General features: G+C 37.1%; 1 protein-coding gene across 2 annotated transcripts in view; it reads left to right on the top strand.

Annotated features, from left to right (window-relative positions):
- Positions 1-26,964, top strand: part of LOC114416613 (DExH-box ATP-dependent RNA helicase DExH14) — a 61,587-nt gene that overhangs the window by 32,694 nt on the left and 1,929 nt on the right. For both annotated transcript variants that reach the window (XM_028381545.1, XM_028381546.1), the window contains 25 exons: positions 156-311; positions 396-620; positions 703-804; positions 909-989; positions 1,105-1,185; positions 5,662-5,865; positions 5,963-6,079; positions 6,190-6,312; positions 6,578-6,667; positions 6,749-6,874; positions 6,996-7,058; positions 8,566-8,654; positions 8,923-9,013; positions 9,497-9,646; positions 9,729-9,920; positions 10,042-10,107; positions 11,165-11,320; positions 11,405-11,548; positions 12,814-12,881; positions 12,983-13,148; positions 13,621-13,683; positions 15,043-15,138; positions 15,245-15,412; positions 22,577-22,747; positions 26,769-26,918. In XM_028381545.1, coding sequence (XP_028237346.1) covers positions 156-311; positions 396-620; positions 703-804; positions 909-989; positions 1,105-1,185; positions 5,662-5,865; positions 5,963-6,079; positions 6,190-6,312; positions 6,578-6,667; positions 6,749-6,874; positions 6,996-7,058; positions 8,566-8,654; positions 8,923-9,013; positions 9,497-9,646; positions 9,729-9,920; positions 10,042-10,107; positions 11,165-11,320; positions 11,405-11,548; positions 12,814-12,881; positions 12,983-13,148; positions 13,621-13,683; positions 15,043-15,138; positions 15,245-15,412; positions 22,577-22,747; positions 26,769-26,918 — 3,138 coding nt within the window. The remainder of the gene's footprint in view (positions 1-155; positions 312-395; positions 621-702; positions 805-908; positions 990-1,104; positions 1,186-5,661; positions 5,866-5,962; positions 6,080-6,189; positions 6,313-6,577; positions 6,668-6,748; positions 6,875-6,995; positions 7,059-8,565; positions 8,655-8,922; positions 9,014-9,496; positions 9,647-9,728; positions 9,921-10,041; positions 10,108-11,164; positions 11,321-11,404; positions 11,549-12,813; positions 12,882-12,982; positions 13,149-13,620; positions 13,684-15,042; positions 15,139-15,244; positions 15,413-22,576; positions 22,748-26,768; positions 26,919-26,964) is intronic.

Genomic DNA, 26,964 nt, shown 5'->3' with positions numbered 1-26,964 from the left:
AAGCTGTGCATTTTGGTGGTTAGTTATCTAATGTATCTTTGTTCAATTCTCTGTCATAAGCCTATGAAAACATGTATCCAGTCTGAATGCCATTCATGTATTACTATCAGGATTTGTATTTTTATGTTCCTTTTTTACCTTTTTTGTCAATCTAGGTGATTAACATGATTGCACATTCATCTGAATTTGAGAATATTGCTGTTCGGGAAGAAGAACAGAATGAGCTAGAGATGTTGGCACGCACATCATGTCCATTAGAAATTAAGGGTGGTCCTTCCAATAAACATGGAAAGATTTCCATTTTGATTCAGGTTTTGTTCTTAAGTTGTTGATTCTGTTTGCTAGTTAGGAGACTTGAATAATTGAATGAATAACATATGCCTTGTTGTTTGCAGTTGTACATATCTCGAGGTTCTATAGATTCTTTTTCTTTAGTATCTGATGCTTCATATATAAGTGCAAGCTTGGCTAGAATAACACGGGCTTTATTTGAGATTTGCTTACGAAGAGGCTGGTGTGAGATGTCTTTGTTCATGTTGGAATATTGCAAAGCTGTGGATCGCCAAGTTTGGCCGCATCAACATCCTCTTAGACAATTTGACAAGGACCTTTCTGCAGAAGTTCACTCTTAACTAATGTTTTTTCACTGTATTCCCTAGCTATATTTCAGACTGGTGTGTGACAGTCTTTTTTTGTTCATAGATATTGCGGAAGCTTGAAGAACGTGGGGCTGACCTAGACCGCTTGTATGAGATGGAGGAAAAAGACATTGGGGCATTAATTCGTTATGCGCCTGGAGGAAGGGTATGCAACTTTTACTAGAATGATTTTCGAAGATTTCCATCAGAGGTTGGTTCGGATGTTGAAGAAATGCTGATTAATGTTTTCTTATCCCTTCCCCTTTTTAGTTGGTCAAGCAACACCTAGGGTATTTTCCATCACTTCAGTTATCAGCAACTGTGAGTCCAATTACCAGAACTGTGTTGAAGGTATTTCATGATGAAGAATTTTTTTTCCAGACTGCTCAGTTGACATTTTTTCATTGATTTCATCACATCAAAAAGCCTTGATACCTAATTCTGCATCACCACTCATTATTTTCAGGTTGATCTGGTCATTACGCCTGTTTTCATTTGGAAAGATCGTTTTCATGGTACTGCTCAACGTTGGTGGATTTTGGTAGAGGTGAATAAATTTTCATGTGATGATTGGTCACATTGTAAATTCCTTGGTTTTTGTTAAAAACTCTGATCTCTTGTTATAAAAGGAGAAATTTATCAAGATGAAGAGAAAGACTTTCAAAGAGAAAGGAGGATGAGGAATCCTCCTAAACAAAGGAACAAAACAGAAAACAACTAGGAAGAAAGAGATAATCAGAGAAACAAATCTTCCCAGTTGCTCGATATAACTTTCAGTGAAAATGCTAAAGAAACCCCCTTTAAAGCAAATAGATACTGAGCACCTGATCTTATACCAAATCATGTGACGTGCTAAAGAAACCTCCTTTAAAAATACTAGAACAGCTTGTAGCATATGTAGCAGATTTATACAAAAAATTAGCTTCTTTACTTCTGTCAAAACCTTGAAAACCAATCATCGATAATTGTTTTTGAGACTTAGAACACACCCAACATTAACTGAAAATGCTGAATAAGTAATGCCAGGGAGGGACTGCAGCATATTAGAGTATACTTACACCACCGAGTGTTTTTACTTTGTGTATTTTTTGTTTTCTTTTATCTGTGAGTTGTCAATTAACTCATATTTTGTTATAGCTCTAGCTAGAATTAGTTTGTAACAGATAAGGCTCGTTTACAGTTAGACTTCAAGTCCCTCTCTCTATATAGATATGACTTTATTCTTTGTAACAAGTCTTTTCATTTTCTGATCAATGAGAAATCAGTGTTTTCCCAAACTCTATTATGGTATCAGAGCACTCGGGTTGTGATCCGTGCCATAGATTTTTTCGTTTTTTCTTGATCTTTGATTGATTTCTTCTTCTTCTTCTCTTCGATCCTAGTCCCTCCTCCACCACCAGCTTCCGCCAATCTTGTTGATTTTCACCGATCTACGAAGTAATGGCTATGCCTGCTTCTGCTGATCATGGAGGTAGCGATCCTCCACCGAATGGAGTTCTGGTGTCGCCTTATCAGAGTTCAGTGCACACGAACTTCAGCCATTCCATCACAGAAAAGCTCGACTACGTGAAGTATCTCTTCTGGAAATCACAGGTTGAGCCTGGGATTTGTGGACATTGTCTTCATCACTTCATTGCGAACCTGCAGATTCCATAACGGTTTGCAACTCTTGAAGATCGTGACTCTGGTCGTGTCACTCCTGCGTATCGCGCCTGGGAGCAACAAGATTAGTTGTTCCTCTCGTGGCTTCAATCCACCGTTTCTGCTCCCATTCTTCGAAATTTCATCGGCTGCACTAGTTTGTGGCTTCTCTAGGACAAAATCCACAACTATTTTCATGCTCATACAAATGCAAAGGCACGGCCACTTCGTACAGAGCTGCATCAACTCACTCTTGAAGGTCGTACTATTTCTGATTATTTGACTGAGATTCAGAATCTTGTTGATTCTTTTACTGCTATTGGTGATCCAATTTCTATTTGCGAACATGTTGACATTATTATTGAAGAATGTGTACCAGAAAACTATGAGTCCTCTGTTTCGCACATCAATAATAGATCTGAACCTCTCACTATTGATGAAATCAAAACTGTTCTTCTCGGTCATGAGGCTCAGATTGACAAATTCAGGAAGAAGGCAGTGGTTTCGGTTAATGTTGCTTCCACATCCACTGTGTCTTCTGTGACTAATCCACCTCATGCTAATTTTGGAGGTTTCAGAATCAGAATCAGAGTCAGTATAAAAACAGAGGACGTAGCAGTATTCAGTGTTACATCTGTCAGAAGTTTGGTCATGATGTTGCCAACTGCTGGCACAGGCCCTCAACTTCCTATGCTCTGCTCCTTATCCTATGTTGGCACAATTTCCCACCATGCCTCAGCTTTATTCCAATTTCTTTGGAGCTGCTCTGCAATTTCCCTCTTATCTGTTTATGCAGGCTCCTGTTCCTCAACAAATGCCAGCAGCCACTACTTTTGCTCAACAGACTATGCCTCAGCCAATGCAGACTATGCAGCAACAACACCCTCAAGTTATTTGGGGAGCTCTTCCTCAAATTACACTGCCTCAGTAAACTCAACCAATGTCTACATTCAATCCTATGGCCTCTTGCAATCCTCGGGCCATGACTATTGGTTCCACAGCTGGCTCATCCAGCAACTGGTATCCTGACTCAGGTGCCTCCCATCATGTGACTTCCAATGTTGAGAATATCCAGTAGTGTGCTCCCTTTGAAGGTCCTGACCAGGTTGTTGTAGGCAATGGTCAAGGTTTGCCTACTCACTCTACTGGCTCCACTTTCCCTTTTAATAGAAGTACTAGTCTCATGCTTCATAAACTCTTGAATATTCCTACTATTTCCAAAATTCTACTGTGTCAGTTAGTTTGCAAAGGATAATTCAGTCTATTTTGGGATTTCATCCTAACACCTGCTTGGTGAAATTTCAGGTCTCCCATGAGATTCTTCTCAAAGGTCATCTAGGGTCTGATGGATTGTATACATTCCCTTGCATGCTGTCTTCTTCAAGTGCTTTTACCTCCATCTTATTTAGGAATATGTCTTTGAATTCTGTTTTACCTTCTTCCTCTGAACAAGCTGATTATTCTCTTGTCAGATCTGCTTCTCTTAATTCCATTACAGCAAGCACTTGGCGCTCTAGATTAGGGCATCCAAGTGCTGTTACTCAAAAACTTGTAATGCAACTTAGTAATATTCCACACATGAATAAATTGTAACTCATCCATGGCAAGTGCTTTTACCTCCATCTTATTTAGGAATGTCTTTGAATTCTGTTTTACCTTCTTCCTCTGAACAAGCTGATTAGTCTCTTGTCAGATCTGCTTCTCTTAATTCCATTACAGCAAACACTTGGCGCTCTAGATTAGGGCATCCAAGTGCTGTTACTCAAAAACTTGTAATGCAACTTAGTAATATTCCACACATGAATAAATTGTAACTCATCCATGGCTTTAAATCTTTTGAATACTGCAAAAGTTTCATCTTTGGTTAAGATGAAAGATCCAAGTAATCTTGGAAAAGGCATCAACAAAAGTAATATAGTATAGGTAACCATTTGTGGAAGGAACATGAGAAGGACCCCAAAGATCACTATATACTAATTCCAAACGAAAGGAATTAACAGAATTTGAGGGGAAAGAGGGAAGTCTATTAGATTTTCCAGCAGCACAAGCTGAACAAAATTCAAGCAAATTTTTATTTATGGTGGGAATATTACAATGTTTGAGAACAAGTTGTAAAACATGGCTATTTGGATGACCAAGTCTGTCATGCCAAATACTATTGGACCTATTACATGAATTTACATGATCATCTGCAGGAAAATTTATCTTCATTAGTAATCTTAGACTATAATGCATGTGTGTGCACAGACGTTCTGTTGCTTGTGTTCTGTTACAAGTATTTCTGCATGTGCTATAATTGAGTTAGTTAGCTGTTAGAGTTGGTTAGAGTCTGTTATAGACAGTTGAAAGTCAGTTACAATTCTGTTAGATCTAAACTAATGGAATCTGTGTATAAATATTTGAACCTCTCAGAGGTCTTGTAGTAACACTTATCAGATGTTAAACTCCCAACCAATTTTCTGATCTCTATCAAATATTTTCTCACTTTCTTGGTTTATCATTTTCCATTAACCTAAAGGACATAAATGAGACTCATTTGTTCTTTAGAAGGATCTATGCTTCTTACAAGATGATGTGAATTCTGCTGACTGTTGTGGCTAACCATTTTTTAACAGGATTTCACTCATTCTTCATGTCAATTTTTTTAAAAGTTGAAAAGAAGAAATTGAAAGGAATTGGAGGGTAAGGGTTTCCCATAATGAAAAATAGAAAAAAATAAAATAAAAAAGGGAAGACATCAATCTCTAATTCATCGGCTTATTGGTTTGGGTCCTTTTGGAAGCTCCCTTAAATGTTCGAGTTCTCTGTGCCATATGAGCCAATAGCCTAATCTTAGTCCTGAATTGCATTTCAGACAAAGAAACATTGGACATTGCTAAGCTGTTCATGCCATGTCCGAATGTTATTCCTTTTTATCTAGCCCAAATGCCTGTATTTTGACTTGCATGGACTGGTTTCACTGAAACCTTTGTTTTTGATAGAATGCAAATGACATTGATTGATCCTTGTAGCTGGCCACACCTAATGGGATAAGTGTTGGTTGTTAATAAGTATTTATATTTTGGCTGTGTTATCCATTGTGTTAGGCTTTTTAGTAGTGAGGATCATTTGTTTTAAAAACTTTAGGAGTTGTTCATGTGTCTAAATTGTCTCCATTTGCTGTTTGATTTTACCTAAATTGTTAGCTCAAGTACTTTGGCATATGAAATATCTAATGTGTATTTGGAGAATGTGTGCTACTATATCAATGCTGGAACGGGGAAGCTTGTCATGTAGGCTTTTTCCTTAATACCTTATCATAGTTACACAACAAATTTTTTAACTAGTTATATCTTGATATTTGTTAACTCCAAATGGATGGATGATCAACTATTTCAAGCAGGATTCTGAGAATGACCACATCTACCACTCTGAACTCTTTACGCTGACAAAGCGAATGGCTAGGGGTGAACCTTACAAGCTTTCCTTCACCGTACCAATATTTGAACCACATCCACCACAATATTACATTCATGCTATTTCTGATTCTTGGCTTCATGCCGAGGCATTCTACACTATTACTTTTCACAATTTACCATTGCCAGAGGTATTAGATATCCATTTCTTTCTTTTTTATTTCTAGGGCTACTGTACAGAAACTGCTCCTGACTGATCTGTTTCTTACGTAAAAATATATTTTTCAGGCTCGTACTGCTCACACAGAACTCCTTGATTTAAAACCGCTTCCCATGTCTTCCCTTGGCAACAGTACTTATGAAGCATTATATAAATTTTCACATTTTAATCCTATACAAACACAGGTTTGGTTCATTTGCCTCACTGCAAAGTTTGTTAGGTTATGCACTGTGGGTTTGAATACACAAATAACATATGAAGACTGTTCTGTTATGTCTTTACTGTACTTGGGCAGACTTTTCATGTCCTGTATCACACGGACAATAATGTTCTGTTAGGAGCTCCAACTGGAAGTGGAAAAACTATATCTGCTGAGCTTGCCATGCTTCGTCTTTTTAATACTCAGCCTGATATGAAGGTTTGTACTTAAGTTTGTTCATGCAGTTAGAGAAAGAGCAAGAACTAAAGGTGCTTACATATTCTGATGTTACTGTCTTGAGCCTAAGTGAAAGAATAAAATACAAATTACATTTATTTATTTCTGTGGATAAATGGTGAACTTTATTTATACATTGTGTAATTTTTTTGCTATTTATTATTTCATACAGAAATAGATTGTTGCTTACGTATATTGCACATTATCTTATGAAGTGTATAAACTTCTTTGCTGTATGAACATGCAGGTTATTTATATAGCTCCTTTGAAAGCTATTGTCAGGGAAAGAATGAGTGATTGGCAAAAGCGTCTTGTCTCTCAGCTAGGGAAAAAGATGGTACTAATGTTTGTTTTAACGAAAAAAAGGTGCATAAACTATATATGGTATTGGTGCTAATGATATTATGCTTTTCATCAGGTTGAAATGACTGGAGACTATACTCCTGATTTGACGGCTCTCTTGTCGGCCAATATCATCATATCTACTCCTGAAAAGTGGGATGGAATAAGTCGTAATTGGCATAGCCGTAGCTATGTCACAAAGGTGAATCCATATATGTCTTGAGTGTGTGGGTGTGTGTAATATATTAATGTTGTTTATTGAAACTATATCAATATTAATGCCATCTACTTCATATTTTAATCTTGATGGAACTGATCAATAGGTTGGACTTATGATATTGGATGAGATTCACTTATTGGGGGCTGATCGTGGACCCATTCTTGAGGTATATGCTTATGAACAGTAGTGATGTACTGCTGCTACTTGATTTGTTTATCTTATTTCTGGATAGCACATTGGATACTGTGAATCCTCTACTAAAATTAGAGACTGGTGATTACCAGCAGTCTTTTTTTTTTTTAGGTGATTTCTTATAAGGAATCCTCGCTATCTTGAGCTCTAATCTTATTTGATTTGTCAATCTTCCTTTGAAACACAGAACACTGGTGTTAAAACTATTAATAACCTTTCACCTAAAAACTTAAGCTTTTGGGAGAAAATGGTATTTGACGTGGTATCAGAACCTTTATAACAAGTGGTCCAGAGTTTGATCCTTGCCGCCCCCTCTTCTATTTTCAGTTAAAAGAAATGGATTTTAGATTGAGGTAGGAGGATGGACCTGCACATTGTCCACACTGCAAGCCCAAAAGGCTCTTGTTTCCTGTTAACAGAAAATAGCCAAGATACCTTCTAGGGACTGAACAGAGAAATAGGAAGGGAAAAAACCATAGATGAAATAGCACTTGAATCTGAATGATTAGGATGCTAATATATCAGTCCAAGCTTAACATTTTAGCCTGTGATAGAATTGGAGTTTATAGAGGAGTTAGAAAATGATGGAAAGCTATGGAAAGCAAGAGAAAGATCAGAATAAGAGAAGCTATGCTTTTTACTATCAGAATGAAAAAATCATATCTATTCAAGCCTAACTGTTCTAGAATCCATCTAAAAAATGTAACTGACTGGTCTGTCAGCTATATCAGTAACAGAACCTAACAGAGGCTTCATTTAGCTACACATGCATAATGCAGGACAAACTAACTACTCTAATACCGTGGAAATTTATGTCACTAGGCTATACTACCTTTAAAATTTTTGCTTTCGGAAGGTAGGCAATAGTTTTCATGCCAACATTTGGGAGGACATTGCGTATGAAATTCCTTATTTCATCTGGCTTTCCTACACAATTTTTTAATCCACAATCTTTGGTGTTCAAGTCCACACTTCTTACTTGTGATTTCCTCTTTTTCTTCTTCTTCTCATAATTTAAACAAAAGGGAGTTCTTTAAATTGTAGTCTCTCTCGGGTTTCCCTGATTTTGTTCATTCAGGTGCTTTGGTCTCTTGATCTTCATTGGGTGTTTTCTTGTGAACTTATTTTCAATTCCAAAGTCATTCTTTAAATCAAGTTACATTCCATTTTGATAAACCTATTTAGAAGTGTAAAACATTGTCCTAAGTTAATTCTTTATTTGGACAATAGTGCTTCATGCATATAGATTGACAAACTTTGCTTATTTGATGCTGTGTCTTTCCTTTGTGCTGTGGTTTGTGTTTTTGGGTTTCTTTTTGGAGGATGTCTAATTTCTGCTCTTGTACCCATTTTTTCTATAATAATATTTCTTAACTGAAAGCTACTCTTTACTAGTGTTAACTTTCTGTGCATATTATAACTGTTTTTTGTGCTATATAGATACTCTTTGAGTGCTGAATTGAGGAGATTTTTGTTTCTAGGTTATTGTTTCTAGGATGAGATACATATCATCCCAAACAGAACGTGCAGTACGGTTTGTAGGTCTTTCTACAGCTCTGGCTAATGCTGGGTAAGTTTCCTTTCTCTCCACCATTCTGTAAATATAAGTTCGATTTTCTTTAAATAAACATTTTCCATATTCTTAATTTCTTCTCCACTCCACTATTTTTTGTTTATCATCGTGCCACTTTCTTCTCCAGCCTCTTTTAAGTTTTTATATGCACACTCATCAATATATTGTGAGTGTCTGAGTATGTGAGAATATAGGGAGAGGGAGATCACAGGAAAGGAGTTTGTTCAATTAACTTATATTTCCTTGCTTTACCCTCTATATGTAGTGATCTAGCTGATTGGTTAGGCGTTGAGGAAATTGGACTCTTCAATTTCAAGCCAAGTGTGAGGCCTGTACCCCTGGAAGTTCATATTCAGGCAAGTGGATTTGGTGTTCCACATAGATCATGCCTTAACATGTCCATTTCTTTGTCTATTTATTATATAAAAAGGGTGTGACTGATATGAGTAAGAATGGTGGTAATAGAGGAATGAAAATTTGGTATGCATATATATGTTTTCACATAAACAGTTCTGCTCCTCTACTCCTATCAAGCTATGACAGTGTTTTATGGTGTAATGTTGTAAGAATTATTTACTGTTGTGCTTCAATGCTGAGCAAAAAAAAACTGTTGTGCTTCAATGTAGACCACACCTCATGCTATTTATAATATGGAAAAGGGAATCGGTATTGATTACAAGATCAATCAATTACTGATTAATAGGAAATAGAATATTCTAATAATAAATACAATATCAGGAATAATATCAAAACATAATCTCACACAAGCAAACCCCAAGCATTGCATACTCGTAACAAAATTTTTACAAACATGTTAACATCACTTGGTTTTCTTATAGGGTTATCCTGGAAAATATTACTGCCCAAGGATGAATAGCATGAATAAACCAGCATATGCTGCAATATGCACACATTCACCTGCAAAACCAGTTCTTATATTTGTCTCATCACGACGCCAGACAAGACTTACTGCACTTGACCTAATTCAGGTGCAGGCCCAATCTCTTGTGAAAAATAGTTTTTATTCCATAATGGTTTGCTATTATTAATCTTTCTTATCTGTGAATGAAGTTTGCTGCATCAGATGAACAATCCAGACAATTCCTTAATTTGCCAGAAGAAACCCTACAGATGGTTCTGTCTCAAGTCTCTGACCTAAACCTAAGGCATACTTTACAATTTGGCATTGGATTACATCATGCAGGCCTGAATGACAAAGACAGATCTCTGGTTGAGGAACTTTTTGCAAACAACAAAATTCAGGCATACATTTGTTACCATAGAAATTGAAATTGGCTCTTTTCTTTCTTTTAAAGAAAAAAAAATTAAAATTATATTTATTTTAGCTTGCCCTTAACTGGTTAGTTGTATGATATTGATGCAGATATTGGTTTGTACCAGCACCTTGGCTTGGGGTGTGAATCTTCCAGCTCATCTAGTGATTATCAAGGTGTGATAGTTGTAGAAGCTGTTTCCCTTTTATACAATTTGTCGGCAATCATTTTGAAATTGTCTTTTCCTGTATCAGTCCTGGTTGGTTTTTATTTATTGAATTGTTAACTTCATGATATTCTAGCTGCTGTGACTTTGCTTTGAAATAGAGTTATTATTGGATTTCACTGTGATAAGGTTTTCTTTACTAAAAGGCTTTCCCTTGAGTGCTTTTTCGGCATAGATTAAACTAAAAAATCCAAGGCATTTCCAAGTGAAAGGCTAATATGATTATATTGAATTAATATATAAGTTTTCATTTCTGATGTGCAACTGCTGGGCAGCATTGCTGCAATGTTGTTAAGATTGGGCACTTAGTGCCCTTCCTCAGCAGTATTCTCTTTCCATATATCAGTTTTTAGTTTTCCTTTCTCCCTTTTACACCACTAACATGTTCCTATTATTATGCCTTTGTTAATTTAACAACTAAATTCCTTATATTTTTACCTGTGTGGGATGACTAGTGTAAGCAGGCAACTTCTTTCAAGAACATTGCTGTTAAATAGTGGCCATGGCGGAATGGCGTGGTGGATATTTTGCCAACTGCCATAGGCAATTTGTGAAGGGAAACCCGCTGTGGCGGTGCCATAAGGCAGAATGGTGTGTTTATATGGTGGAATTTTGGCTTTCCGCCATTATTAACAATGTTCAAGAATAGATTTTTTTAATCCATTTTTTTTTTTGGGGGGGGGATACTGTTTCTCTCTTGGCTCGTAAGGAGTTGTGATCTCAGATTGGGTTGCCATGACATGGGTCCATGATTCCTCCAAATTCTTGCATGCTAAATGAACCTAAAATGTATCATTGTATTTTGGTATTCTACAAAGTGAGCAGTGAACCAGAATCACCACGTAGGAATTCAATATTGTCAACTTTCCCTGTCTCCGTACTAAATACTAACAACTCAGGAAAAAAAGCTATCTTAATTAGGTGGACAGGAAAATCAGTCAAGATTTGAATCTCACTTGGTGTTATCTTCAACTTTTTATTTTAACAATACTTTGTATCGTTTGCAGGGGACAGAATACTATGATGGAAAAGCAAAGAGGTATGTTGATTTTCCAATCACTGATATTTTGCAAATGATGGGTCGTGCTGGACGGCCTCAATTTGATCAACATGGGAAAGCTGTGATTCTTGTTCATGAACCCAAGAAGAGCTTCTATAAAAAGGTCAAAATTGAGATTGATGATTATACTTATCTTTGCTGATTAGCCTAATGTGCTGAGAATACTGTTTTCTCTTTTATGTTGCAGTTCTTGTATGAACCCTTCCCGGTTGAGAGTAGTTTGAGAGAGCAGTTGCATGATCACATTAATGCCGAAATTATTTCTGGAACCATTTGCCATAAACAAGATGCAGTCCATTATCTTACATGGACTTACTTATTTCGTAGACTGGTAAGTATGGTTTGGTGCTTCACTAGTTTGAAAATAGAAAATGGGGAAAAGTACTAAAGTAGTGAGTGTTTATATGCTTGTCTCAAAAATATCAGAGTCATCAGTTATGGAGTTATTTCCCATATTAAAAGCCATATTTGGATACTTCAATTCCATTTAATATTAGTGCATTTCAGATATTAACTTCTGATATGCTCCTCCTTCACCATCAAAATAAAAGCTGTTTTCTGTACCTGTTATTTTTAACAGTGATTTATAGCATGAGAAATAGAAAGTTCTAGTTCATCAGTACAGCCAAGAAAACTGGGTGGGAAAGGAAGCTTATTGCTAAGAAAGATTGCAGAAAAATGGCATATTACATGTTATAACTTCTAGCCAACTGAGTTATTATAGTCGTTGTAGTTGAATTTGGCATAAACTTAGCATAGGAATTGCTGGAAATATTGGTCTGTGTGTGTGTGCGTGTTAATTCTTTTTGCTCTTGTTTTTCTAATTAAAGAAGTTGAAATTAAGCAGGAGATAGGTGGGCCTTTGCATGAGTTATTATAGTCCTCTGTGTGTAAGAAATATTGGTCTTTCTATTTCTGGGTGTGTGAGTTGTGAGTAAGTTATTAAGCAGGACAAAGGTAGGCCTTTGCATGAGTTATTATTATCCTTGTAGTTGAGTTTGGCATGAAATTAGCATATGAATTGTAAGAAATATTGGTCTGTGTGTGTGTGTGTTGCACGTGTGAGTGAGTGAGTGACTTGTGAGTCAATGAGTCAGTCAGTGAGTGATATTCTTGTTCCCCTTATTTTCCATAGAAAAACGTTGAAATTAAGTAGGAAATAAGTGGGCCTTTGCATTATCCATGCCTTGAGGCCAAAGGGCTTGATTCTTGTTGCCCTAAGTTTTCTAAATAAAAAAGTTGAAATGAGCAGGAGAAAGGTGTGCCTTTCCATTAGCCATGCCTCAAGGCCAAAGGACATAAGGGAATATCTTAGAGATGTTATAAAAATACAAATATTTGCCTTCACTTAATATATTAACTTCTGGAATAGTTGAAGCATGACAGCTATGACGAACGAAGATCAGAAATCAGTTATATTATCCTGTTTGGGAACAAATAGGAATGAAAATCAGAAGACTGTGCAACCTGAAATCCATCAAAATCAATCTTTCCAAAACTGGGGAGAAAGGAATACTATTTGTAATTTGAAGATTTACCCATTGTTGTTGTGTGAGTGTCGTACAGACATTCTTAATAGCCATTTTTTTTTTACAGATGGTTAATCCTGCTTACTATGGATTGGAGGATGCTGAATCTGAATTTCTAAATACATATTTGTCCAGGTAATCAAATGAAAATGCTAAATATTTCTTAAACCCATGTTATGATAATGTTGTCACTCTTTTCAATAGTAGTATATTTGCTGACAGTTTTATTTTGGCAGCCTAGTACAGACCACATTTGAGGATTTGGAAGACAGTGGATGCATAAAGATGGATGAAGACAAGGTGGAGCCCATGATGTTGGGTACAATTGCATCTCAGTATTACCTCAGCTACATGACTGTATCAATGTTTGGTTCAAACATAGGTCCAGATACATCACTTGAAGTAAGACTTACAGTTGTTTCCTGTCTTTCTGACATCATTGTTTGAATTATCATTTCTTTTAGAGTAAAATACTGAGATTTCTTGAAATTACATATAACCCCCGTTTCTTCAACATTTACAGCTACCTCCCATATAGGGGTACATGGTCATGGTGTGATGTTTTTCAAACAATTAAGGGGGGTCAATGTAATGTATAAGCAATGTCAGTGTAATGTTTTTCAAACAATTAAAGGAATTAGTGTAGGTGCAAAAAAATGAAAAGTATTGGGAGAAACTTGACGAAACCTAAGGGGATGTTAGTGTAATTTACTGTCTTTTAATTCAGTGATATAGCAGATGAGGCTTCTCTCCCTTGCCCTTGGTGCCAACCTAGTTTGGATTAAGGGAGTTAACTTGATGCTTTGCAAATCTCGCACTATTAAAAAAAAATTAATTGTTTTTAATCATTATGCTTTGATTTTTTTTTTGGTAGGTCTTTTTGCATATTTTATCTGCTGCTTCTGAATTTGATGAACTACCTGTGCGTCATAATGAGGTAACATTATGGTTTCTTTTATCTCCGAATAAAGTACTATTCAAGATAACAAATACAGAAACCTGCATGGGCTATATTTTTCTTGTCATCTAATTTTTTCTGTTTTGAATGCAATACATTTTTAGATTCATTAAAATTCAGTTTGGAACTTCAGGATTTGGTAACTGTATTGTTGGTAACCATTAAAAAAAATTCAATGGCTTCATTTTATAAATTACATGCTGAATATTTGGATCCTATGAAGTGTAGGGTGTAATTTCGAGAGTAAATTGTGGAGTTGATGACCATTAATGAAAATATTCAACAGTTCAGATTTTTATAAATATGAGAAGAGGGATAACAAACCATGGATATGTAAAATACCAAGCCATTGATTTTTCATTATCACTTCTACTTTAATCTCTAAAGTCAACCCTACACCACAGTTACCAGATTTGTGGCTGTCCCACTTGTCTGTTGATCTAGTTTGTGCATAGCATATTACTGTACTTTTGCTTGATAGATCAGTAAGGTATAAAGAAGCAAATTGGTTTGCTTAGTTGAAATGAACAAAAGCCAGTGAAGATATCAGAAAACAAGGAATAAGTGGTAGCTGTGGCTGTTGCAGAGATGGAACTCCCAAACTGTTGGTCAAGGAAGGTCCTGGTGTATAGAAAATAATCTAGGCCTCGTGAAATACCTCATTTCAAATTTTGGTTAAAAAATGGGCTAAATGAAATGCATTGTTTTTTCAACTAATGATTAAATATTATATAAAAAAAGCTTAATGAAACTCATGGTTTCAATTTATAGTTTAAAATTCTATCAAATAAATTAAGAACTAGTGGTTTGAAAAAATGGAAGTGGAATTTGGGAAAAAAAGAAGTTAATATGAACTATTTTAATAAATCTGTAATTCTGTATAGCCAATTGAAGCATACCAAATTCTAAGGGGTTGGTTGAGTGGGGCTAAACAGGTTCTTGCCTTTGACAAGTGTAGGTTAGGCCCCACTTGGCCCTTTAAGGAAAAGTAAATTTAAGCCCTTTATAAGTGGTCTGAGTTCAGAGGCTTTTTCTGCCTTCAATTGGTGTACCATCCCTATATCCTAACATTTTATCTACCAGAAAAAGTGAAGCATACCAAAGAATCCTGCCCATGATGTATGGTATTCTTTTTTAAATAATGTTTTGCATCCCCTTTCCTGTACCATGCACCAGAACAACCCATTTTGTTACTGGTAAATACTTTCATTTCCTGTCTGTAATAATGTGATTATTGCTACTTGCTACCTTTTATGATATGTCAATTATTCTTTTCTTGATCTAAAATCAAATTCGTCCATCAAAGTAGCAGACCATATATTGTTATTTTTTTCATAGGAAAAATACAATGAAGCACTGTCTGAGAAAGTTAAATATCCAGTGGATAAGAACCGTCTAGATGACCCTCACATCAAAGCACTTCTTCTATTTCAGGTCAGTCATGTTAATAACCATGAATTTAGCATGCTAGAATTTCTCTTTGAATTTTCTTTATATTTTTTTGTTTATATTTGTGATCATGCAAGTTTTTGGGACACAGGCTCATTTTTCTCAATTGGAGTTACCAATTAGTGACTATGTCACAGACTTGAAATCAGTATTAGATCAGAGTATACGCGTAATTCAGGCCATGATTGATATTTGTGCAAACAGTGGGTGGCTTTCAAGCTCAATTACTTGCATGCATCTTCTGCAAATGGTCATGCAGGTATTCATTCCGATTTGTTCTGCAGCTGATCTGTCTTCTTTCATGGCCATTGGATAGTTTTATATACAACTGGCTAAGTGCAATCTGGTTCTGAATTTCTGACTATTTTACACTGAAAAAAAAAAGAAGCTTTAAGTTTTTTATTGAACATTTTGATCATAAGCTTTTCTTAAAGCAAAAATAAGCCAATCTGAGGTCCAAATATGCACTAAATGTAAAGCTTCATTCTTGAATTATAGACATATTGAGCAATGAATGCTACTTACCTGCCCCATTTAGAACTGTTGTACCATATTATGTGTGCATTTCAGATTGTCTAAAGGTTTGGGTAATTGGATAATTTTACTGTCCCTATAAACATGAGGTCCATGACCTCCAAATCTTACAATTTAATAGTCACTCTCAGCTACAGATGATTTCCATGTTGCTTTGCTTAGTTGATGGAAGAGACTAATGAGTACATACTTTTCATATCCTTAACATGATTTATGTTGTAATTTGTGTCACATCCACACATCAGATGATTTTAAAGCTACTGATTATTTCCTTGCCACTTTACAGGAATAGACAAATGAGTACTTTTTTTTTTTTGATCAGCAAAGATAAAACTATATATATATTAGAAAAGTACCAGAGGTACTAAATACAGAGTTAGACACCATAAATATGGTTCCTCAATCAGGCAACATAAGTCTGATTAGGAACCAAAATATGGGAAGAAAATACATGTGATATGAACCCAAAAAACACCCCTACTACTGCAAAAAATGATGTTTGAAGTTACTGGACCAGTGATTGAAATGAATAGTAAAATCCTTCTCCAAATTATGAAGCCAAGTCCACATTAAGAAAGTGGCGTCTTCAACCAATTTGTTTCCATCAAAAGTCGCTCCAGAGAACAGAATTCGGTTTCGAAGCTGCCAAGTAGACCAAGTGATAGCCAACCACCAGTATTGCCACCTCCTATTCCTTCTACCATCTTCTTGCAAAAATGAGTACTGCATGAACAGCTGTTTTGTACTCAAAGGCATAGCACCTTTGAGATTTATCCAGGACATAGAATCCCACCATAAAGGTTGGATCTTACTGCAGTGGATAAAAAGGTGGGAAGCATCCTCCTCCATCCTTCCACAAAAGGGACAATTTAAATCAGGAATCTGCACTTGTCTAGCCTGCAAGTTTGATTTTGTAGGTAACCTATCCCTAAGGAGCCTCCAAGCAAAAACCGCTATCTTACTTGGAATCCTAATTTTCCATAACACCCGGAAACAATCCTCTAAATTCTCCTCTGCAACCCCTTCCCATAACACTTCATAAGCACTTTGAGTAGAGTAAATACTCGACTGATCTGCTACCCACACCCACCTATCAGCCCCATGAGTGAGAATAACTTGACCATCAACTTCAGAGAGGAAAGTGATGGCCAAGTCAACTTCACTATCAAACAGCGGTCTTCTCCAAATAAAACGCCACTCCCAAGAGGAGTTAATATGCTCCCCCACTTGACCAATTAGCTGCTGCTGCTGGGAAGAAATCAGATATAGCCTAGGATACTTTTCAGCTAGAGATTGATCATGACAAATTCATCTATCTTCCCAAAATTTTACCTTATCCCCAGCTTCTACCTTCCATTTGAATTGCTGTTGAAGACTTATACCATGGTGAGAGTGCTGAATTGCTCTTTTTAAATCCCTCCACCAAATGGACTGCGTGTTGGCTCTTCCTTCTTCAAGTAAACCTCTCCAACCCCCATATTTAGCCTCCAAAACTGCTACCCAAAGAGACCCTTGGTGCTGCATAAGGTTCCACATCCATTTACCAAGCAAGGCCAAATTAAAAGTCAGAATATCTTTGATGCCTAAACCCCCCTTGTGTTTAGGAAGACACACTTTCTCCCAAGCTATCCAAGCAATCTTCTTGCTGTCTTGACCCCCTCCCCAAAGAAAACTCCTTTGAAGCTTGATTAATCTGTTGATAACTGATTTTGGTACCCTGAAAAATGAAAAATAATAGATAGGAATAGAGGTAAGTACTGATTGGATAAGAGCCACTCTCCCCCCAAAAGAGATAAACCTCTGCTTCCACCTAGCTAGCCTTCTCTCACATTTTTGAATGATTGGTTCCCATACACGAGCTCGCCTCGGATTAGCCCCAATAGGTATGCCAAGATAGATAAAAGGAAGGACCAACTGACTACAGTTCAGATAACTAGCTGCCCTTTGCTTCCAAAGGTCATTCATTCCAAAAGCTCCAAAGCTACTCTTAGCAAAATTGATTTTTAAACCAGAAACCAATTCAAAAGTTCTAAGAATAGCTTTAATAGCTTTCAGATTATCCAAAGAGGCCTCCCCAAAAAAAATAGTGTCATCCGCATATTGCAAAAGGCTAATGGACACATCACTGCCTGAAATATTAAAACCTTTGTACATGTTATTCTCCACAGCTGACCTCATCAAGCCATTCAATGCTTCAGCAACCACATTAAATAAAAATGGAGCAAGAGGGTCTCCTTGTCTAAGACCTCTTTGGGGTAAGAATTCCGATGTGGGGCTGCCATTTATGAGGACCGAAATAGAGGCAGATTTCAAACAGCCCTCCATCCAACTTATCCATTTAGAGTTAAAACCTGTTCTGCTTAACATATAAAACAAAAACTCCCATGATACCGAATCATAAGCCTTCTCAAAATCAACTTTGAAGATGCAACAAGGTTTGGAACTCCTTTTAGCTTCATCAATCACTTCGTTAGCTATAAGAACACTTTGGAGGAGATGTCTTCCTTCAATAAATGCAGCTTGCGTTTCATTAATAATAGTAGGCAGCACTTTCTTCAATCTCTTAGCCAAAATCTTTGCCACGATCTTGTACATACAGCCTATAAGAGATATAGGTCTGTAATCATTCAAATAAAGCGGGTCAGCCACCTTTGGAATTAGGGCTAGGAAGGATGCATTACAACCCCTAGGGAAGACCCCGTTGACATGAAATTCATCTAAAAACCTAAGGACATCAGGTTTAATCAGCTGCCAAAAATACTTGATGAATTTAAAATTAAGTCCATCAGGACCCAGACTCTTGTCACTACCGCAATCCCAAACTGCCGACCTCACTTCCTCCTCCAAAAAAGGTGCCACTAGCAAGCTGTTCTGATGATGGGTAATAGATGGAAAATGAATGCCATCCAATTTAGGCCTCTGCAGATCTGATTCTCTGAATCTTTGAGAGAAATAAGCCTTAGCTTCCTCCTTCACTTTAAGAGGTTCAGTTGTCCAAGCGCCATCCACCATAACCCCTTTTAGAGAGTTTCTGCTCCGATTTGCATTTATCAACATATGGAAAAATTTGGAATTGCAATCTCCCTCCTTAATCCACCTTGACCTTGATTTTTGTCTCAAAATAGACTCATGAGCTTGGGCTGCTACCCAAAGCTGTTCCTGCAGCTTCTTCCTTTGCTGAACTTCATGATGAGATAGCTGCCTTTGATTTGTGTCTTCCTCCAGCTTATTCAATTCAGATTCAATCTTTTTGACCTTTGTGAGAGTATCTCCAAAGTGATCTCTATTCCATCTCTTCAAGCTGGTCTTTAAATTCTTTATTTTCTCTTTAAGGATATAACCTCCCCACCCTGGTTGTTGGAAGGATGTCCAGCTGTGACGGACAGTTTCTTTGAAGGATCTATCAAGAAGCCAACAGTCCATTATCCGGAAAGGTTTGGGGCCCCAATCAATCTCATTAGAACGAAGGACAATTGGGCATTGATCCGAAAAGTTCCTTGCGAGAGCAGTTTGAATGCTGTTAGGCCATTTTTCAAGCCATTCATGAGAGATAAGAAACCTATCAAGTCTGCTTCTAGAGGCACCATTAGGTCTATACCACGTAAAATTTCTACCAAGCCACGGAACCTCCAAAACCTCCAAATCCTCTATCCATTCATTAAATTCTGTAGATGAACTGTCCTCAGCCAAGCTATGGCCAGATGTAAACCTTTCATCAGGTCTTCTAATGGAATTAAAATCCCCCAAAATACACCACAACCCTCCAACCAATGCCTGTCTCAATTGTTTTACAGAATCCCACAGGATTCTTTTCCTATTTATATCACAAGGTGAATAAATAGTAACGATTGTGACTAGTTGAGCTTCCTGAACCCATTCTCCCATCAATAAAATAAAACCAGGACCACTGATTTTCCGCTGCAACCTAAAGGAATTTTCACCCCATAAACAGAGAATGCCACCTGCTGAACTTATAGCTGGAAGGAAATCCCAATTTACCTCTGCATGATCCCATAAAGCCTGACACATGGCTTTGTCCACCACCTCTTTCTTAGTCTCTTGAAGACATAGCATGTCCACGCCCTCCAGCTTTACTAATCTTCTGATAGCGCCCCACTTCACACCCCTCCCAAGGCCTCTAACATTATATGAAATTATTTTCATTAATGTCAGCTGTTGTCTCCCTGCTAATAGCTTCTGCCCTGTCTCTCTCCTCCATATGTTTAAACTTTTGAATAATAATCTCCTTGCTTCCCTCTCCCGTGAGGCCCAATTGCTTGGCCATGCTCCACATCTGAAAAGCATCCGGATTACCTGTTTTCTCAGGGTCAATAGTTGCCTCTTTGATTCCATTAGTAAGCTGTGGCTGGAGTGAAATTTCAAGGTTGTCATTGACTGGCTCCCTTTGAAGTGACGAGAGCTGAGTGTTTGGAGGTTGTGAGAGTCTTTCCTTTGCTTCAGCACCTGAGCCCGATGAGATAAGGCCCATAAATGGTTTCTTCTTGCACCTTCTATGCCTGGAATATACCTGGCAAATATTTGCACCCCCCCTGCTGTTGGGTTAAGGCCCAAATTGGATCTTTTATCCTTGGGGGTAAAACTGGAATTCTGATGATTAAGAGTTGCACGTGTTTCCTCTCCAGCATAAAGGGCCTCCACCTCCTTGTGTTTACCTATGCCCCGTGTCATGGTCATATCATGAACCTTCTCCACGTCACCCCCTACTTCAATATCCAGCTTTTGATTCATTTCCAATCCACTGGACTCACCATGTTCTTCGTTACCAAATTGGTGATATGACTGAAAAGCATCTCCTCTGTTCAGCAAAGTTACCTGCTGCATGGCCCCTTTTTTTTCAATATCGTGAGTGTCATTGGTGGCCGGGACCTGCAAGAAATTCAAATTTGGTCCGTGCGTGGTTGTCCGCTGGTCTCCACCTACAGCCCGACAAACATTGTCCAGCGGGTAACCTGTAAACACTTGACCAGTGGGTAAAGGGAGAGACTGTCGGACTTCAGGTCCGACTTCGGTCTCGGCGACGATGCCGTGATGGGCGATGTGCAAATCCGAAACCGGCAGATGTTGCGGTTGCTGCTCCCCATTGTGATCTGCGCCGTCGACGGCCATTGTGCTAGGACGACCGCTGCATGATTCCGTTTCCGGCACAAATGAGTCGTTATCCCCTATACCCCAGTTGGTGAAAGATGAGCTGTCGAGGAAGCTGTCATCGGAGTTAAGCTCCTCCGATGACCCACGCGCGTTTCTCCCTCTCCGACAACGATCTTGGCATCCACCGCAGCACTCCTCAGCAATCTGGACCATGAACTGCTCTTCTCCAATCTGCACCTCCACCGTATGTTGAATTAAAGGCCTCCTTGTAGTCTTAACGAGGACCCTTGCTCTGTCCAATCTCCTCTTCTCCTCCACTGAGTCATCCAAATCCATCAATTCGCCCACGTCCGCAACAATTTGACTGATAAATTTCTGGTTCCACGCTTGAATAGGAATCCCCCAACATTGAATCCATGTAAGTCGACATCCTACTCGTAAACGAGGATTCCACCTTGAAATGGAAGAAAGCACACTTGACCCCCCTGTTGTTCCGCCATTGATGAGATTGTCCGCGTCGTCATCAGTGAGACCCAAAAACAACACTTTATCATCACCCAAATATCTGGGGATCGCCTCCAGTCCAAGCCCCCAACGAAACTCGTCTTCCAATCGTTCAAACAAAGCCGGATTTTTAAGGCGGCCTACCCATGCATCCTTTAACCATAGCGTGTCTTCTGACTCCACTTGAAGGTGAATCTTGGTTAATGAAGATATGTCATTGATGATGTTGGTTGCTGTCCTCTGATTTTCTGGCCTTCTTATGTTTCTTTTCAGCGCCTCAACATATGATGAAGGCTTAACATGTTGACGTCGAAGCTCCTCATCCTTGTTACTGTCTGGGCCTTGCCGTGTTTGGAGCGCCGTCATTGTCTCCCTCTGCGACACCCTACCGTACTTTGGGAGATTGACGAACAGTTTCAACCCCCCTATAACCATGCTGTCGAGCTGTTTCGCCAAGTAGGGGATATCATGAACCCCTTTGAACCTAACAAAACCGTATCTTCGTCCCGAGGAGTTACGTCTTTTGGGAATGAAGATTTCTCTAACATCCCCCCATTTTTTGAAATGATACCAGAGTTCTTTCTCTGTGACATCTTCAGCGAAGCGAGAAAAGTAGAAGGATGTGATATCCTTGTGGTCTCTCCAGTTAGTCACCAAATTAGAAAGCTTAGACCTTCCCCTGTTTCCGACATAGGGCCGTCGGGAAACCTCTCCGAGGCTCGCTCTGTCTCTCCGTGCTCTCCTACCTCTCAGACTGTCTCTCCCCCACCCAGTGTTTCTCTCTCTACACTCTCTTTCTCTACCTCTCTCTCTCTCTCTCTACCTTTCATTATACAAATGATAGTTACAAAACCTTTAGACAAATGAGTACTTGATTTTAAGTATTAAAGGCAATGGAAATATTCTCGTATTGCAGTCTAATATTATTATTTCTGTTTAATTTTCTTAGCTCTTACTTTGAGGGGGAAGGAGATTAGAACTAGATGCAGCATAATCCTTTTCATGATTTAGATTGTAACATGTGTCAATCAAGTGAAATTACTATAACTATATATGCAGTCATCATTTTATCTCAAAAATATCCTTTCTTTCTTTGATCGTTTCACATATGCTTCAAAACATAACTCTGATTCTCATGCAGATCTGATGGTGAAAGGACAAAATATGCTTTCAATAAAATTGTGCATTCATTTACTCCTTAAAGGGACATATCATACACTTCTTGATCTAGAATATCCTTTACGATTCACTCTGAAATCTGGTGACCTGGTTGTAGGGTTTGTGGTTTGACAAGGAATCTTCCTTATGGATGCTGCCATGCATGAATACAGATCTGATAAGTTCACTAAGCAGAAGAGGAATTTCTAGTGTACAGGAATTACTAGACATTCCAAAAGCAGCATTGCAGACTGTAACTGCAAATTTCCCAGCTTCAAGATTGTACCAGGTAAAGAGTCCTAAATTTTTTTCTTAATTTATGCTTGTCCAGGTTTTTATTTGGTCTAATGGCAATTTTAGTTCCCATATTTTGGTTTATGTGCTATTTTAGTCCCTCTAGTTCTAATTGTTCACATTTTGTCCTCATAGCTTTTTATTTGTTAGAATTAAGTTCCTTATCCATCCAATAGTTAACAGGAATATAATGGAGGTTAGACATGGTTTTGTCATGTATAGATTGACAAAGGATAAAATTTATAAAGCATTTAAAAAAATAAAAAAAATGCTTCATTTGGAATGATGAAAGAGAGGGGAATGAAGCCAATTTTTTGTTCTTGTTTAAATATTCTATACATTTTTTCCTTTGTCAATCTATACAAATCAATGTCATCTCAAATCAATTTAATTTTTTAAAATGTAAAACATTTTTGCTTTTGGGCAGGGAGTTGAGACGGGTTAGAATATCTACAAAATATTTTAGAAGGAGAATGATGCCTAATAAATTAGGTTAACTTGTGGATAGTTGTATTATAGGTTTAATATGTTTGTTAGTCCCTGCTATAAAGTCATGGACCATGCTATTTTTTTAGCTTGGTCATGGTTAAAGGCTAATGATAAAGACTTTAGTACTAGTTTCAACCACTGGTCTTCTAATATAACGAATTCCGTTGCCTAGTTAGGGTTGGGCTTGTATGTTTTTGCTGCTTAGGTTGGATGGTTTTTTTGGAGGGTAGCACCTTGGTGCCTTGTAAATTTTATCTCTGGTACCACTGGTACTGGCTTACATATTAATAATATATATATTTTCTGCCTTCCAAAAAAAAAATGTTTGTTAGTCCCTGCAATGACGAATATTGGTTTTAGTCCTTAAATTGTTTTTGTTGGTTTTGGTCCTTATAAATTTTAAAACTTTTGAAAATGATCTCTAGCATTATTTACTGGTGATGTGACACACCAATTTAGAGTGGTCATTGATGTGGCATGTTAAGTCATAGTAAATGTTGACGATAGACCAAATGCAACAAAAATAAATTGAAGGACCACAGCCAAAACTCGTCGTCTTTGCAGGAACTAGAAACATATTGAAACCTAAACCTTTTGTATTTTTTAGGAATTTCACCTCTAGGAAGTCATTTGTTGATTTTGTTCCCTTATTTGACTGGGATTAGGAGCCTGATACTCTAATTCCTGGCATACATAGATTGTCCTTGTTTTCTATTGGGCCTGTGAATTGTGCCACTATCGTCATGGAGAGTATGCAACTGTTAGAAGCCACCTAATTGCGGTCACCCCTAGCCTGATTTAGTTTGGGTTGCCTTAATTGCAGCCTCAAGGGTGGTGGATTAGTCCCACATCAACTAAACATGTGGCTTATATAAAGTTTATAAAGATTGGGCAGTCCTCACCTTACAAGCTAGTTTTTTGGGGTTGAGTTAGGCCCTATGACCAATTTGTAAGAGCAACCACTTTCAATTTATGTTCTATTTCCATGTCATGGCTGCTGTAGGGCCAGAAATTGTGCAATTCTGTTGCAGTTGCAACTACCATTACCCCCATATACCATATTATTGAAGAACAGAAAACACTGTGTCTAGAGACCTCACGGGTGTAGGGGTGGGCAAAAAGAATTGAATTGAACTGATACTGAACTGGTAAGAAAAAAACTAAACTATTTTTTATTAAGAACTGAACCAAACTGCTAGTCAGTTCAGTTTTTAAAAAACTGATCTGCTTCAAGAAAACTGCTGTGCGGAAGACCATCTACTCGCTCGAGTTACGACTCTGCTTTGAACATGGGCATGGCATCTTTCTAGCACAGTGACAGGGCTTTCGAGATTTACTTCAAATAACCGTTTTTTGATCATTAATGTGGAAGATCTCAAACAATATGGCATAAATAATAGTTAGTTAATTGATTAATTTATTATTTTTATAGCAATATTATTTAGTTGGTTAAACAGTTATTAAATTTATAGTTACCAATATAAAAAAAGTAAATTATTTAGTTTGTTAATTAATTAATAGCATGATAATATAATAAATATTAAAAAGATCTGACATATTATTATTTACATATACTATTAATGAAAAACATAAAAAATATTTAAATAAAATAAAATAACTTCTATGTTATATATATTTATGTGTAGTCCACTGGACACCAATATGAATCTCAGTATATAAATGTCAAAAAAAAATCTTCTCAAGTAAAAAAAACGTGGTATTTTTTTAATAATAGTGTCAAAATAAACGTGAACTTATATTTTAATAATGTTATAATTAAAGAAACTAGTGTTATGGATAATTCTTCAATGAGAATAGGAATTATTACAAAATCTAAAGCTATAAAGTTTAAGTGTTTAACCAATGTGATATTTTTGTAATTAAAAGTGAAAATAAAAAGTTATTTTTTTCAAAATAAATGACTCTTAAAAACAGTTCGGACTAGCTTGGAGCATTTCAGAGAGTAGTTCAGTTTGAACTGGTTCAGTTCAGTTCGACCCGCATCTAAAACAGTTCGGTTCAGTTCGCACCAACTGTTTGACAGTTCAGTTTGGGCAAACTACAAATGCTGTTCGAAACAGTTTGCCACTGTTTGGTTCAGTTTGAATTGAACAACCCTAATCTCAGGATTACATCCCTCCCATTTTCAATCTGAAACAATCATGTGGCCCTTGTATGTCTGAAACTTGACCAACTGTTCTATGGTGCGATCTCCAGCTATTGCTGACATTTTCTGTTGTCATCCTGGTTTTTCTGGCCTTGCTTTGTTCTCTCGTGCTTTGTTATGCCATTTCTGTTCTGTTCTCTCTGAGACTGTTCTGGCTTTTCATTTTGTTGCAGCAGACATTCTCACTCCTGCTCATCTTTCATGATTTCATTTTTGTTCTCTGTTTTTGTCTTTCAATACTTGTATTTAGCTTAAAACTGAGTTTGATTGTTAATTATCAATGTGTAGTTTTGGGTATTTTTTTTTGTTTTTTGTTTTTGAGCATTTATATTTATATAGTATAAACTATTAATGATTTAATTTTCATCCAAAATTTAATATAAAAGCCATTCTTCCATAGCAGTTTTGGTGTCTGTTGCCTCATGCCAATATTTAGGAATGATAAATATAAATTGTTGCACCATATCAAATTTTGAAATAATGCTATTAATATTAACTTTATTTGCAAAGAATAATTGATAGTCAAGGGGGTCTAGCTCGGTTGATTGAGCAGAGTGCATGAGATATTATAAACCCCTTAACACTGTCTTCGATTCCCATAGATAAAAAAAAAAAAGAATAATTGATAATTAGATGTTTGTGGTTTACAAGAACTGTAGAGTTTTACCCTCTTAAGATGTCCCACATTGTCTAGTAATCTGGCCCATATACTCCTTACACGACTTGGGCAATCTATTTTTATGAGCTAGCTTTTGTAGTTGAGTTTGGAAAAACCCATTTCTAGTATAGTCTTGATGTTGTGGGACTTGGGTCACCTATAGGCTATAGATGTGGTGTAAGGTGAGTGTGTTAAGATGTCCCACATTGACTAAGTGTGCGTTTGGTTTGCCAATTGAAACAGAATTCAAACATCCCAATGCTCGCAATGAAGAAGTAACTTCTTTTTTTTTTAATCTCATCGGATGAACTTAAGTTATGTTAAACATAGCTCTTTTACAAACACACCCTAAATATGGCTAGAATACTCCTTGTAAGACTTTGGCAATCCTTCCCTCTTTTACAAACACTATGTAAGCTACTAAGCTTGCTCTCCTCAAAACCAGGCTTTAATGATGAAGTTAATAACTACATTATAGGTTGTCTTATATATACCAGTTATTTTTCTTTGAGCATCTTTTATATGTTATAGGTAATTGCTGCATATAGATGTTATATTTTCATAATGAGCGTGTTTGGGACAACTAATTTTTCTCCTTTTCAGGTGTTTTTATATATAAAAAAAATATGTTTGAAAAATAATTATCTGGCTGGCATATCACCTCTTTCTGTTTATATATGTTGTTTCTCTTTTTTGGACCAGGATCTTCAGCATTTCCCTCATGTTAAAATGAAATTAAAAGTTCAGAGGAAGGACACTGATGGTGACAGGTCTCGCATATTATCTGTTAGATTAGAGAAGACCAATTCTAGACGACACTCTTCTAGAGCATTTGTACCTCGATTTCCAAAGGTCTCTTTTTCTTTTGAATTTTTTTTAATGTTTAAATACATTTTTA

The sequence above is a fragment of the Glycine soja genome, chromosome 6 (assembly GCF_004193775.1).
Source record: "Glycine soja cultivar W05 chromosome 6, ASM419377v2, whole genome shotgun sequence".
NCBI classification, from domain to species: domain Eukaryota; kingdom Viridiplantae; phylum Streptophyta; class Magnoliopsida; order Fabales; family Fabaceae; genus Glycine; species Glycine soja.
This window is presented reverse-complemented; position numbering and strand designations above follow the sequence as displayed.